At 40.4% G+C, this 14,126-nt stretch overlaps 1 protein-coding gene across 2 annotated transcripts; it reads left to right on the forward strand.

Moving 5' to 3' along the window:
• Positions 1-286: 286 nt before the first annotated feature.
• Positions 287-13,920, forward strand: LOC124305453 (cytochrome P450 4c3-like). 2 transcript variants are annotated; one of them, XM_046764924.1, is made up of 8 exons: positions 287-365; positions 7,405-7,602; positions 8,631-8,816; positions 11,211-11,280; positions 11,548-11,674; positions 11,787-12,026; positions 12,117-12,279; positions 12,524-13,920. In XM_046764924.1, the coding sequence occupies exons 1-8, from the start codon at positions 302-304 to the stop codon at positions 12,877-12,879; spliced, it is 1,404 nt and encodes a 467-aa protein (XP_046620880.1). In that variant the 5' UTR covers positions 287-301; the 3' UTR covers positions 12,880-13,920. The 2 variants fall into 2 exon arrangements, with proteins under 2 accessions (XP_046620880.1, XP_046620879.1); XM_046764923.1 differs by lacking the exon at positions 287-365 and adding an exon at positions 1,653-2,523.
• The last annotated feature ends 206 nt before the right edge of the window (positions 13,921-14,126 follow it).

Raw genomic sequence — 14,126 nt, forward strand, 5'->3', positions numbered from 1 at the left:
ATTCTGTTGTTTAATCGGTCGTTCCGATTAAAAATGCATCAAAGAATAATCAGAATCTTATCATACGCGTATTCTGCGTATGATCCCTCTGCAAGAATCTAACGGTATGTGAGTACAAATAAACCGAATGGAATTTTTGTATAAAGAAAAATTGCCAATAGTAAATACAGAATCATCGTGTATTTTTTTTTTTTTTCTTTTCTACCGTCTACAGAGAAACCAACTGTGCGGTGTATACGAACCAAACCGCACGATAAGTTCATCACGGATTCACCGAGTTTGCGGCAAGGGCACATTGCACATGTGTGAGGAGGCATGCACACAACGCTGCAGTTGCATCGCTGCAGCTTTGCGGTATGCAAAACGTGAGTACAGATGTTCGCACACACACGTACATAGTTGCATTATAGTAACTGACATGCCGTGAGATGGAGAGTCGAGAGGATCGCGAGAGGGGCTTCCGCTCTTATTATAAACTCTCTATTGAGAGAGAGAGAGAGAGAGAGAGAGAGAGAGACAGGGATGTATATGTACATGTATATGTGCGTAAGATTGCGCTTATATTTACATGGGTCACACAGATGCCTTACGTAACGATCAGGCACAACACAGCGCGTGTAACCTACACGTGTGTAATCCACGTTTGCTCTCCATCTCCTCGCTATCTCTCTTTCTCTCTCTTCTGAGGTTGTTCAACACGTGCTTCAATTTTCACGTTGAATATTAATGAGAGGAAAAAGAGAGAAAAATATTTTTCAAAAAATCGTATGATAATTTGAAGGATGTTTAACCGGTAATGAGATAATTGGCAAATCGCAATCAATTATCCCCGTAATTGTATCGATCGACGGATGTTGCCAGAAACACCCGTACGTTGTAATTAAATATAAACCGTGATGCATAGAAATATAATGTTACACGTACGGAGGAATAAATAAATATTTACCATGGATATTTACGCTGGTCCACCGTACACGGATCGGGCAATGCATTTGTGCGCCGTATGCACTGTACCTATGCGACATACGTGATATACTTATACGCACGCCGGTGGTGGAAGAAGCGGTAGTGGTAGTGGTGGTAGTATGTAGTCGGTTGGCCAGAGCCAGAGCAGCCGGTGGTTGCTGGTAGGTATATAAGGGAGAGTCTTTCGCTCTGAGTGACCACTCCTTCTTCATGCGACGAGCAAGTTTCTCTCTCTCTTGAATGACAGAGCCGCGCGTGAAACAAACTCAAAGTGACGCTGTAATTGTATTGCGGGCGTAAGAGGAAGAAAATACAACAAGAAAACACCCATACTTCAAACAAATTTTAACAACAGTTCGATTTCGCAGACCTCGTCGACGCGTCATTACTCGCTTATGTCGTTACTTCGTTATCTCTTTACTATTCGATTCTGTATGTTTGCAAGAAGATATAACACGTGTGTTCGCCGATTGTAAGAAGAAGAATTGGGAGAAGAAGAGAAGAGAAGATGAATAGGATGACCGGATGAGGTGTTTTGCATTTTTCACGAAAAGCATTTTTAATCCGTCATTTTACAATTGTTTCACTAAATGTTCAACAAAATTCACTCGTACGCATCGATATAACGTATGATTACGAATCGTCGTGCTGCATTTACAAATCGATAGGTCGTTACCGTTTTACTTATTCATCTTTTTTTTTTTTTTTTTTTTTTTTCTTATTCATTTCAAGCACTCAGCGCGATTTTCTGCACAATTTAAAAAGACTGAACATTTACTGGAGATGAATTGAAAAACATAAATTCCAATATCGTATACGATAATTATAAATAACCCTATTCACGTGACGGAAGAATCGCAGGATATAAAAACGAAGAGGAAGAAAATTGAATTAAAAACAAATTAAAGAGCAAAATCAAAATAAACATTCGCACGTGGATATATTACGATATTATTTCACGTATAGATATAAATGTGCGCGTCTACGATTTATTACGTACGAAGTGTTGTACTATGTATACATTCTGCGTGAAACAATTGCTGTGCAGCTCGGCATCTGTAATCAGAATCAATGTAACGTCATTTAAAGTTTGAAGCATAACGGACGAAAATTGTAAATACGTAATAACTCGTAAGAAGAAGGAGAAGAAGAAGGGGAGGAAGAACCGGGAAAGGCAGAAAAAAAAATCTTGGTGAAAAACGCGAATACTTTTTTATAACGGTACAAAAAAGTAAATAAAACCTAAACATGAAAAGATCGTAATTTAATTTGCGGAAAGTAAAATAAAGAAAAATCGAATTTGACGCGAAGCGTTTTCGTCCACACTATCCCGATATAACAGACTATAGACTACAACAGACGCGATGTCGATAGCCGGATCATTGGTGGGAGGTGGCGTCACGCCGGTAACAATTTTTCTCGGCTTCGTAGTCCTCGTAGTTTCTTTACTGATCTTAGTACGTAGAGGAAGGTTCGTCTATGCGCTTCGTAACGTACCGTCGCCGCCGGCTCTTCCATTCATCGGTAACGCATTTCAACTCAACTGTCCTCAAGAAGGTGAGAAAATCATTTTTACTCTCAAGATAAAATTTCCTACATTCGTACTTTACGGGCAATAAATAAAAGTGGAGATTGCGTCGATTATTGTTATCGTCAAGAGTTGGGAAAAAGGATTTCTTTTCAGAAGAAACAATATAAATTCTAGTATGAAATGCGTGAAATCGCATAATATGATCAACGTAGAAGACAATGTAATCCTCGTACGTTGGTTGATTATTTATCGTTATATTTGACCGACTAGATGGAACAAATGCGCAAAACGAGGTAGATGGTGGAAAGGGCTCGATTATCAGCTTAACCAACAATTTCGTTTAACTTCGTCGTTACTTTTCTTTCTATTTTTACGTAAAGAAGGAGATCCTTATCTCTCCATAATGAATATGAATTACTTACCCAGGGATGACGATAGTTAATCGTACCGATAAGTGTCGTTGATAGTACGAAATGAAAAAAATGCCAATCGGAAAGAGAGAGAAAAAATACGACAAAGGAAGAAGGAAAAACCGTAGATATATTTTTATCTTGAAATCGAATTAGTAATTGAAATATCAACAGTATGCATTAATTAAGGCAGCTAAACGATGCTGCTGCACAGCGGGAGAGAAACTTGATTACCGCCTCGCGTCTCACCATTATACATATATTTATAGATTACCTTTTAGCGGATCACGTATGCAATGTACATACCAGACGAATGTATGTATCTACAATATTATAGCTTCGCGCCCCCACGCGTGCCATCAAAGTATCTCGTCGGCCTTGCACCAGCAGCAGCAACAGCAGCAGTGACTGTAAAACGAGCGATAATTGCCGAGTATATTATAATATTATCGAATAATTTATTTATATATATATATATACACATATTTATGCCGAATTTCATTGGTTGCATTGGTGTGGTTAGTAGGTATGTTACACACATATATATAGCTATTTTTATAACGATGTCGTCTTATGTCACTGACACACACGTGGCTATCTCAAGATATGAGAATCTACCTATATACATAGGTATAGATATTTATATCTGTATATCATGTGTGTACGTGGAAAGATACACGCAGAGTCGAAACATTGAAGTCGGAACTGTTCGAAATTGGAATTATTGACGATCTGTTGGTAATTCCTCTGAGAATTCATTTTGCCTAGGCAATGGGTTTACGTTATTTAAGAGTTATTTTCCAGAACCAATTGTCGTGAATCGTTGAAATTACTTTCGCATTTATATTGCGGGCTATCTTGCATTTTGCGGAAGGTAATAAAAATCAAGTTTTCGCGCTTATCAAGGGATTGCAAATAACAAGAAAAAAAAAAGAAAACAAAATCTCGAATCTAAAAAGCCTGTCTAAGAGAGGAGCGCGGATTCTCTAAAGTGCGCTTTTAAAATTTGTACTCCGCACGTCGTCAAATCATGTCTGGGTGTTTTTACACTGAACGTGACATAACGATATAGATACGGGTGTTGGTGCATTATATTGTGTGCAAAATTATGTAACGCGACGTATCGACAAGTGTATACGTAATTACGGTCAGTGCATGTGCGTGCAGTATCATGTATGTAATAATAAGGAAGGCTGTGAGGCGATTAGATTACCCGTTGCACGATGGACGGTAATTACGAGAATCTCGTCATACGTTTAGCTCGCTCAGCGTTCTCGCAACACCGAGACTCTTTGAAATCAGTGATTGCTCGGAATTCAGGAAATGATCGCATAATTTTATTACAATGAGTTCCATTCGTCTCCGCATCCACAGCAACGGGTCAAACTACCGACTCTTAATACGCCTCGTTACCGCCGGCGGGAATAAATATTAATCGTCGGCACGTGCAGGAATTTGGGAAGTTGGCATCGCGATCGGTACTCTCGGTTTGGCGGAATTGCAAGAGGACAAGAAAAAAAAAAGTAGGAAAAAAATCCCTCAAATTTCACAAGCAGGCAAAGAGCGTGACGGGGTTCCTTGCGAAAATCGATCTATAGATCGCGCATGAATCAGGCGATAGTCGCATACAGTTGTGCAACTACTGCTCCTCGGATGTAACTAGGGATCGTAGGATTATTTTAAAAAATTCTTTATTCACCGGATGCGTATACCTACGCAAAGAGAACGTCCAAATCTTGGGGTCGGAATTCAATTGCAAATTCAACGATCAGGCCTGCATGATGGAGTACCGAGGAAGAAAATGGAGTTGTTTGAAGGTTATCCTACAAATAGAATGAATCGAAGGTAAATACGTGTCGTGCATTATGTAGAGAAACGCTTGAAATTCACGAGAATATTTTCGGATATTTCTTATATTCTATCAAATTTCTCATGAAATCTGCGAGTAACACTATATACGTGTATAATTTGATGGACAGTAAAAAAATCGTTTGCCGATACTCGCAGGAATGTTGATTTTGAAATGTGTAAAAAAACTTGGTTAAAATCTTTCGTATATTAATGGCCACATGCGCGTCCTGATTTTTCTCGATTAATTGTCTTCACCTAAAGTTCGACAACGCCTGCTGCACGTTTCCCGACGAACAAATTCCACGCGGTTTTTATTGCATGAACGGTAATAAAAATTCCCCGGTCTATTTCAGCGCGTGGAAAGTGGGTCTTGCACGGGTATTGTGTGCAATGGAGCAATGAGAAGCTAGCGTCTGGGGTATGTAATAATTTTGTACCGTCCTGCATCTGCTGCACTTGGGTCTCCTCGGCAAGACGGGTTCGCTTGCACGCGTGATACATGCGGCGTGTCCTATCACCCCGTGACCCAAATTAATCGCAAGTTGAATTAATTCAGGGCAATTTATTCCCAATACACGAGTCGCGAACCGCGATTCGCCGTTTTCACTCCGTACTCTAAATTTGCACGCTCTCATTCTCTGCATAATTTTTCTGAATACTGCACGTTGCGTAATATTTCCCACATTGCGCGATACCCCGGGCATTATTTTCGGCAGCTGACGTGGCTCCAGATCTCGAATGCGAATTCTTTGCGCCGGAAGTTTTCCGTGAAACTCAACGCACAACGCCTGCGGATAGGCAATCGGAGCTGGGTTACGAATGCGCGGAGTACGGAAGCGGGTTCGGTTGCCTATCCGCTGGCGGCGAGCGGTGAGTTTCACGGAAAACTCCCGGTATACGCTATAGAAAAAACAAGTCAACGATGCTGTTTAAGTTATTTTCTATTTCGCACCTCTGCCGAGGCTTGAAAAATTTTCTATACGATTAATACCGTTAAAACTGAATCGTTTCATTGAGATGCGAGGTGCCTTAGATGAGTTCCGAGCTCTGCGTATGCGGTGATCTCAATTCGTCGCTACAGCAGCGCGTGCAGACGTTGCACAGTTAAGTCAGGAGTCGGATTCAAGAGGCGTTTAACGTTGACACTAATTTGTTTAATGAAATATGCTGCACTTGCCTGATCGAGTCCGCTGAGTCCGCTGTAGAAGAGAGTTGCGATTGAGTAATAAAGCTTGTAGGTACGGTATACCTAATCAACATTAAAATGGCACTTGGCAGATATTAATTCCGACGATTATTGGCGAGACTTTGGTCTCCTTCTGATATCAACGGAATAATTGCAATCGAATTGCATTTTCGAATTTATTTATAAATATGCCTATGGTGAAAAAAAAAATGTGTAAACGGAGAATCGCCCCTTATTTTCTCGTCGTTTACTTTACGCGTCGCAGCATTTTTCTGCGACCTCGTTTATGACAATAGGACATTCATACAGGATTCGGAATTATATAAGAATTGGGTCGTTTCTCTCCCGCCTGGAGATTGGGATCTTTTTTATTCTTTCTTTCCTTCCTTCTTTCTTTCCTTCTTTCTTTATTTATTTTCTGCAGCGGCGTCCTTCGGGCGCATCTCGCCGCTCCTCGAGGCCGCCGTGCAGAAATCGCATGTCGAAGGTTACTGCCTCTGTCATGCATCGCCGAGAATTCTATGTATATAGGTAGGTATGTACAGTCGTTATACCGAGGCCGACGACTTTTCGCACAGACAGGTAGATTATTGCACACACGCGTCGACGTGACTGTTTGCTTTTAAAAATTATCTCTCCTCGAATTTTTCTCGCATTCCTTGCTGCGCCGATTTGCTATTTACGTAGTTTCATGCACTCCTTATATGTTATACTTACGAGCTATAACCGCGGTCAATGCACTTCTCGCTTCGATATCACTGATTGTTTATTTTCGTCATCTTTAATCGCGAGTCCTCTGCATTTTTCAGATTCATAAATCCAAATAAATCAGCTCACTATCGTCCACTAATCACGTACTTATAATTTTATGCGACGCGACGGGTAGGTATATTAAATTATAGGTCAAAGATAATCGGGTTTTACTTGAAAACTGATATAAGTATACGCGAAATTGCGCAAAACTTTTTTCCAACGGTATGGGCGCAGGCGTCCGGGCAAACATGCAGCATTTTATCTATAAGTCGTCTTCACAATGCAGAACATCATTTGACATCGTTAAATGAGTTACATGTATTTAAAGCATGTCTCGAAAACGCCCGTCGACATTTTTTTAAAAATCAACTTCAATATTTCCCCTGACGCCAATTCTTTTTGTAAAAAGTAAAAACTGTTTGTTTTTCCCAACGAAAATTCGTACGATCCGCGACATGAAAGTAAATTTTACCAACTTCTTGTGCGATGATGTGTTGCCAAGGCCAGCAGTCCTTCGTACATTTTAAGTTTATTTGGCTTTCTTTTGTTCTTTTTTTTTTTTTTTTATCCTCTTTCGACAGTTTTTAAAACTCGACCGACGATCTTAACAATCCTTTTTGAATTCCATTTTAATCCTCTTGGTCACGTTTTTCGTATCCTGTAAAATTTCAAACGATTAATGTTTCTTTCGATTTGTCGTTTTTCAGACTTCTTTCGTAAGCTGTTGTCATGGAGCGAAAAATATGGAGATATTTTTCTGGTTTGGGTCGGCATGCGGCCGTTCATATGGCTTTATCGGGTAGAATCCGTTCAGCCCATACTAAGCAGCACTGTACACATCGATAAGAGCATCGAGTATCGGTACCTCAGCGATTGGCTGGGCACTGGCCTCGTCACCAGTGACGGTAAGTCGCTATCCGCAATTATTCGACACTTTATTCTGCTCACTGTTCGCAAATTATTTTTCAATCAGGACGGTGTAGAATCGGTGCGTTCTAAGTTGCTTTTACCGCCGGATTTTTATTTTCAATCCAATAAGGAAACAGAAGATAGAACCTACATGTGAAATGAAACAAAGAATTGCGAGCAAACTAAAACGAAAGCAAAAAAGTGATCGCCGCCTTCGAAAGTTGTTGAAGAATGTATTTTTGCAATTCTGTTTTTTTTTTTTACGCCTTTCATGCTTTAATTGTTATGTACAAGATATTTTTGGCGAGTTGGCGCCAGTCCGCGGCTACTTTCCTTTTTGTCTTCTAAATTTTTTTCTTTCAATAGTAATGTTCGAATTGGCGCCAGCTGACGTACATATACGAAGTATTGCGTTGGTTTGGAAATGAATAAGTGGAAAATAGATCTGGCTGGAAATTTGAAAACGCTGAAGTAAACTTAATGTGGAATATTTCATGATTGAAATCATTACCGTTAAATCTTGGTCGGTTTATTAATACGCTTAAGACGCGAGGTTCAAAACGTCAGAATATTCGATCCGTTAACTTTGTAAGCAGTCTTAATTTTGACATGAAACTTTGGCATTGATTCAGTTTTTACGGAAACTTATTATCTTAAGGAAAAGTAAACTTTTATCACTCGCTTAAATGCCGCAGATGAAGCGTCGAAACCGCAAAATCTGACCCATCTCAAATTGGCATCGCAATATTATTACAGCGTAGGAATTTTTGTTACTAATTTGCTTTTCTGCCGGCGCGGCTTGTTACTGCTCCCGAACTGATGATGGATAATTTAAGTTCGTTAAACTCTGTTGGCTTGTTGCCAGAAACCGGGATATACCTATATGTGTAAGGAGAATTGGACGGAGATATTTAGAATACCTGGACATCACGTACATACCCAAATTTTTCGACGATTTTAGCTTCGAGTTTGCTAAGTTTAGCCCATTTTTTCTTCTTCTTCTCATTTGTCCGTTTAAACTCAGGTGAAAAATGGCATGCCCGAAGGAAACTTTTGACCTCGAGCTTCCACAATGGTGTGATAGAGAAGTATCTTGGCAGTTCAATCCGAGAAGCCAACGTCCTCGTCTCCCGACTCAGAGCCGAGATTGGAAAACCAGAATTCGACGTTGTTCCCTACGCTAAACTTGCTGCCCTCGATGTGATATGCGGTAAGTAAGTCGTGAAACCAATATGACGAAAAGTAAAAGTGGAGCGAAAGCTACGAGTGCACAAAAATTCATTCCGACGATCAGTTTACAAATTATACAACGTTTGCATGTGGTAAGAAACGACTTTTCACTCTAACCGCAAATAACGAGATTGATTGATGCGTTTTTCCTAATTTCAACGGTCGCGAGATGCTCTTAAAATCTGCCTATTTTTCCTCCTGCTTTTGTTTAACCGGACTTTTTTCCTCCTCGTTCGAAGGGATTTCCTTGAATCCCTTCTAACTGTGAGGGACAAAACGCTGGCGTCAGATTTCGAGGGTTCGGGGGACATCCGCTCCTTTCGAAATCTCCGTACCCTCTTACTCCGGTTTTTGTTCTTTTTACGTTCTTCCTGGCACCTTCTAATCACGTTTGCTGAGTATCCCAATTCCCGCCATAAACGAGTACCGGGAACATCCCTGAAATTCAGAATTTTTATCGTAAGGCTTCAGATTTGCAAATTTCCTTTCACATCTCCGTCTCAATTTCCTACGCCACGGTCTTGTTTATTTTCCCAATTTATACCGTCGCACGATGCGTAACATTTTTCTCGAATTGACCTGTGAAAAATTCGATCATTCGCGCCCAAGGTTACGGCGTTTTGTTATCGTGGTTCAACCTCAATCGCAATGGCAAATGTAACCTGGTGCGTTAAAATCACGTGTTCACACGTGACACGTTTTCGGCAACGAATTGCAATTATTATTTTTTCTTAGTAAATTACAAACCGAGTCAAGGATCGATAATTTCGTAAGCTGCTCGATTGAGCTGGCTATACATGCATGTGCGTTACATGATTCAACGATAAAGGCTGTCATAACCTTTACCGCTTTCTGCCACCTTTTTTTTGTGTACCCAGATAGAGAAATTGCATTGAGAGTACGCAATGCTTAATCACCATCGTTCATCCTACTACTTCTGAATGTTTCATTCGATTTTATTTTTGCGTTTCAATATCGAAAAGCAAAATGTTCAATCTCGATCTCATCAACTAGTAGTACCATGGAGGAGGTTGAATCTGGGTTGGCATGCTCCGTTTCAAAAAATTTTTCTGGACTTCTTTGCCGATCACCGAGTGTTTCGGCCTGGCCAAGTAACTGATCCTGGAACTACAGGGTGCATAAACGACCGCGTGCCTTCTAGCAGGACGTAGCGTTCTTGTTTTCCGTGGTGTCGCCAATTCAAGTATTCTCTGGGTGGCTGTGAAAATGGAAAAACGGATCGTCATATAGGAAGCCCCAGAAAATCGCGAAGGCCTCTGCCGAGTTCATTTTCGACTATTATACTACTGTGTTTTCTCCCACTCACCAACTGCCCTCAGAGCGCTCGGAGCGATGTAACCCGGAGGCTGTGCAGTCGGCACGTAAAAGGTCTTGGGTCTTGAAAGCTCGCTGAAACGTTCACTGATTCTTGAATGGGAACGAGCCGCTGGAAGCGAAGCACGCGATGCCTCGATTTGGCACCGATCTGCCTTACTCGCGGTTGTTTTTGGCTGCGCAAGTCTGTTGGTCCTTTCGGTTATCTCGTAAAGGAGCGCCGACCTCTTTACCTGATTTATTCAAATCCAAGTTACAAGGCGGTTCCAGCGCAGATGAAGTTCCACTTTTAACCAATCACGAGTGATACTCACCCCGTTCGCATCTAGATTTCGCGCTTCTTGTTTGAGCTTCCTGCACTTTGGAGTGGCAAGAAAAGTCATTCGGGAAATTCTTGTGAACAAATTCCTCGTACTCCTCTTACACTGCTGATCGTGAGACCCGGTCGTCTGCTGCAAAAGGCGACAAGTAAGGTCGTTATTGTGGGTCTTTCTAGGTGTGAACTGTTCCCATTTTTATGATCTCGCCGAGGTGTAGAAGTACATTTTTCCATTATATCGCTTACTTCTATTTCCGAGTTCCAGTTTATAGAGATTTGCCCAGTTCCAGGATCTCTGTATCGATTAGCGATTGATTCGACCGAATTGCTCGACCCCCACAGGCGAGTTGTAGTCGTCAGGGTAGCCATTGTGGTATTTTTACTTCAGGCAGGTCGTCTTTGTCTGTATTCAGAATCAGTCACGTCTTCGGAATTGTATTTTTTTCTGTGTTATTCGTAATAGATTTTACTGTTTTTTTTTCTATCGAGTTATTGGTACTTGTACAATTTGAAAAATAGTTTACTGCTACATATACACCATTTTGTTTGCGGAACTGATGATTTGACTGACGGTGGCAAAAAGTATGACAATGATCTGAAGTTCGCTGAAAAATTGTTCAACTTGTATTCAGGAGCTACAAGTTTATCTTCTGTTATCGATAGGCATCGATTCTCCGTTTAGAATTGAAATAAAGGATCCTTTTTGTTTGTATTTTACAGACACTGCCATGGGATATCAAATGAACGCTCAAACGAACTGTGGAAACGAATATGTACTGGCAGTTGACAAGTGAGTCGAACCCTGTATATGTATAGAAGTATACCAAGTTATTTCGTGGAAATGTACCATGCGTAATTTAACGAAGGTGAATTCACTTGAATTTATGCAATTCAGGACACAAAATATATGCTGAATTGCATAAGTGCAGGCGGATGTGCCCCAAGTTATATCGCGCATCGGAAATTTCTAAGAAATAACCCTACCGATGATATTGAGTATCGTGCAAATCGATGAATGGAAATTGATGGTATAAAAATGATAATATCGCCCTTTCAGGATGACATCGATCGTTCAGAAAAGGTTCATCACGTTCTGGGCCCATCCTGATATTCTATTCAACAGAACTTCGTGGGCAACCGAACAGCAGGCTGCATTGGAAGTGATTCACAATTTCACCAACAAGGTATGAGGAAAGAAAACACATGATTAGATGTCGTTCTTTACGCCTTGACGTTCGTTCAAGTGAGGATATATATTCATGATTTATGTTACGTATATTTTTGGACCGCTCGCAGGTGATAGCTGAAAGAAAGGCGGAGTGGAAATTGAAGCACGATGGTAACTTCAACGAGACGCCAAGGAAAAGACAAGCCCTGCTCGATCATCTCCTCGAAGTATCACAGTGTGGAAATACCCTTCTGACCGACGAAGACATCCGCGAAGAGGTGAACACATTCATGTTTGCTGGACACGACACTGTTGCCACCAGCGTATCCTGGATCCTTTACGCCCTCGGAAGACATCCGAAGTATCAGGTGAGCATCGAGTACTGTTCATTATTTCACTATCATCAATCATACGGGATTTCACAAAACCGTTTTACGACGCTGATTATTGATTTGCAGAAAAAAATACTACAAGAATATCGAAGCGTTATTGGATGCAACGACATCACCATGGACGGTCTGAAAAAACTCGAGTTTCTCGATGCTTGCATGAAAGAATCCTGGAGACTCTATCCAGCTGTGCCTCTCATAGCGAGACAGATATACAGCCCCATCAAAATAAGTACGTACGACTTACAGCTTATTACTTTATAATGGTCAAAGACCAATTTTTTACTTTGTAAGCTATAACTCGATTTTTGGTCAACCTACTTCGAGATATTTATTCTGCCAAATTCGGGCTGACGGAGATCTATAAACTTTCTAAGTTTGCAGTTTTGAGGACTTTTCCCAAACATCACTCTTTTGTGAGGAGAAGCTTTTTGCCACTACAGAGTTGATTTATATTTGTTACATCTGTATTGCAGTGAAAACGGAAGTCCCAACAGGTTCTACGGTTCTAGTTAACACGTACATCCTTCATCGAGATCCACGTCATTTTCCACGACCAGAAGTATTCTATCCAGAGCGTTTCTTATCTCAAAATGCTAAGCCGCAGCCGTTTACGTTCGTCCCGTTCAGTGCCGGTTCACGGAATTGTATAGGATGGAAATTTGCGCAGATGGAAGTGAAGGTTTTCATTTTGTCGGTCCTCAAGGCGTTCGAAGTACGGGCCGTAGAGGATGAGGAACAGCTTCGACTTGTTTCCGAGCTCGTACTTGTGAACAGAAACGGAGTTCGCCTGACTGTTATGCCAAGAAATTACGACGGGATATGCCAATGAGTGACGTTTCTTGATAAATATTTTGTTGTGAATGACTGAAATCTCATTTCAGAAGTATCATGGATATATGCACAGTGCAATTTCACCATGACATTCTTTGTTAGAATAGTTTGTGATTTTCTCTCATTTTCATTCTTGTCATAGGGTTTGATGCGAGCAAATGCGTCAATAATATATATGAAAAGAGTTCAATCTTGAATTGTGTACGTGACCTGTTGTAAGATATATCGATTGGTTAAACTATGTGTCCCATACATCATAGTGGCAGGACCGAGAAACTGATAGCAATGAACAAAATAGATAATTTTTGAAAAACCATTTTTGTTCCAAGTGTGAATGCGGTAGTGAATAGGAGAATAAGAAAATTAGATATATTTTGGACAGTGCTGGATAGAAGCAATAATACGACCAAAGAAAATTCAATTAAGAACCGATTATGTTCGTTTCGGGTACTCTGACAATAAGACTATGAAAATATCTAGATTAAACGTCACGGATATCTACACATAGCTATATTAGTTAATGGCAACCAGTTATAAGCGTAAGAATGGAGGATTGACTTCGCTCTGTTATTCATATTAGGTTAAGGACATTTTTTAGAAACTAACACAGTTACATATTTGTACTATAACGTTGTCGTAAGAAGATATATTTAGCACCTAGTCATTGGAATATGTATGGGGAGAGAAATTGGGTGCTATGAAAATAGTGGAATTTCACTTTTCAACACGTTGATATAATAAATACTTACATACCGACTCGAAAAATGACGATAAGGTGTGATTCTACATGGCAGCATTGATACATGGTACTGCAGTTGCGGAACAAGATGCATGCACCGAATAACTTGGAGATGTATGACGCTCCCTAACGTATCATATTAATTGAAATCTATTACCGAGAGTCTCTTTTCCAAATAATTGACGTGGGAGACGGAAAGTGAATATATTGCTAAAACAGATAATATTGAGAAAAAGAACGGCCGTTTCATCGGGGTTAATCGGTATTATCCGAATGATTCAATAGATTATGAATGACGAATGACTGTCCATTGTCGTTTTCTCTAGCGTAGAATTACTTCGATGTATAATTGAAATAAGTTTAGTCGTTTTTCCAGATCTGATAACACTCGATTGGAAATATTAAAGGTGGTCTTCTGCCTTGTCTATTATCGGTTCTGAGTGCCAAAAGTTTTTCCACTAAGGATCGGACGAATAAAGTGCCACAAAGCTTATTGTTAATCTCAG

Source organism: Neodiprion virginianus, chromosome 5, assembly GCF_021901495.1.
Source record: "Neodiprion virginianus isolate iyNeoVirg1 chromosome 5, iyNeoVirg1.1, whole genome shotgun sequence".
Classification (NCBI taxonomy): domain Eukaryota; kingdom Metazoa; phylum Arthropoda; class Insecta; order Hymenoptera; family Diprionidae; genus Neodiprion; species Neodiprion virginianus.

Excerpts from the sequence above, each read along its gene's own strand:
- LOC124305453 (XM_046764923.1), top strand. The coding sequence starts at position 2,331 with ATGTCGATAGCCGGATCATTGGTGGGAGGTGGCGTCACGCCGGTAACA. Across the intron at positions 7,603-8,630 it reads TGGCCTCGTCACCAGTGACG|GTGAAAAATGGCATGCCCGA; the intron begins GTAAGTCGCTAT and ends GTTTAAACTCAG. Across the intron at positions 11,281-11,547 it reads TATGTACTGGCAGTTGACAA|GATGACATCGATCGTTCAGA; the intron begins GTGAGTCGAACC and ends TCGCCCTTTCAG.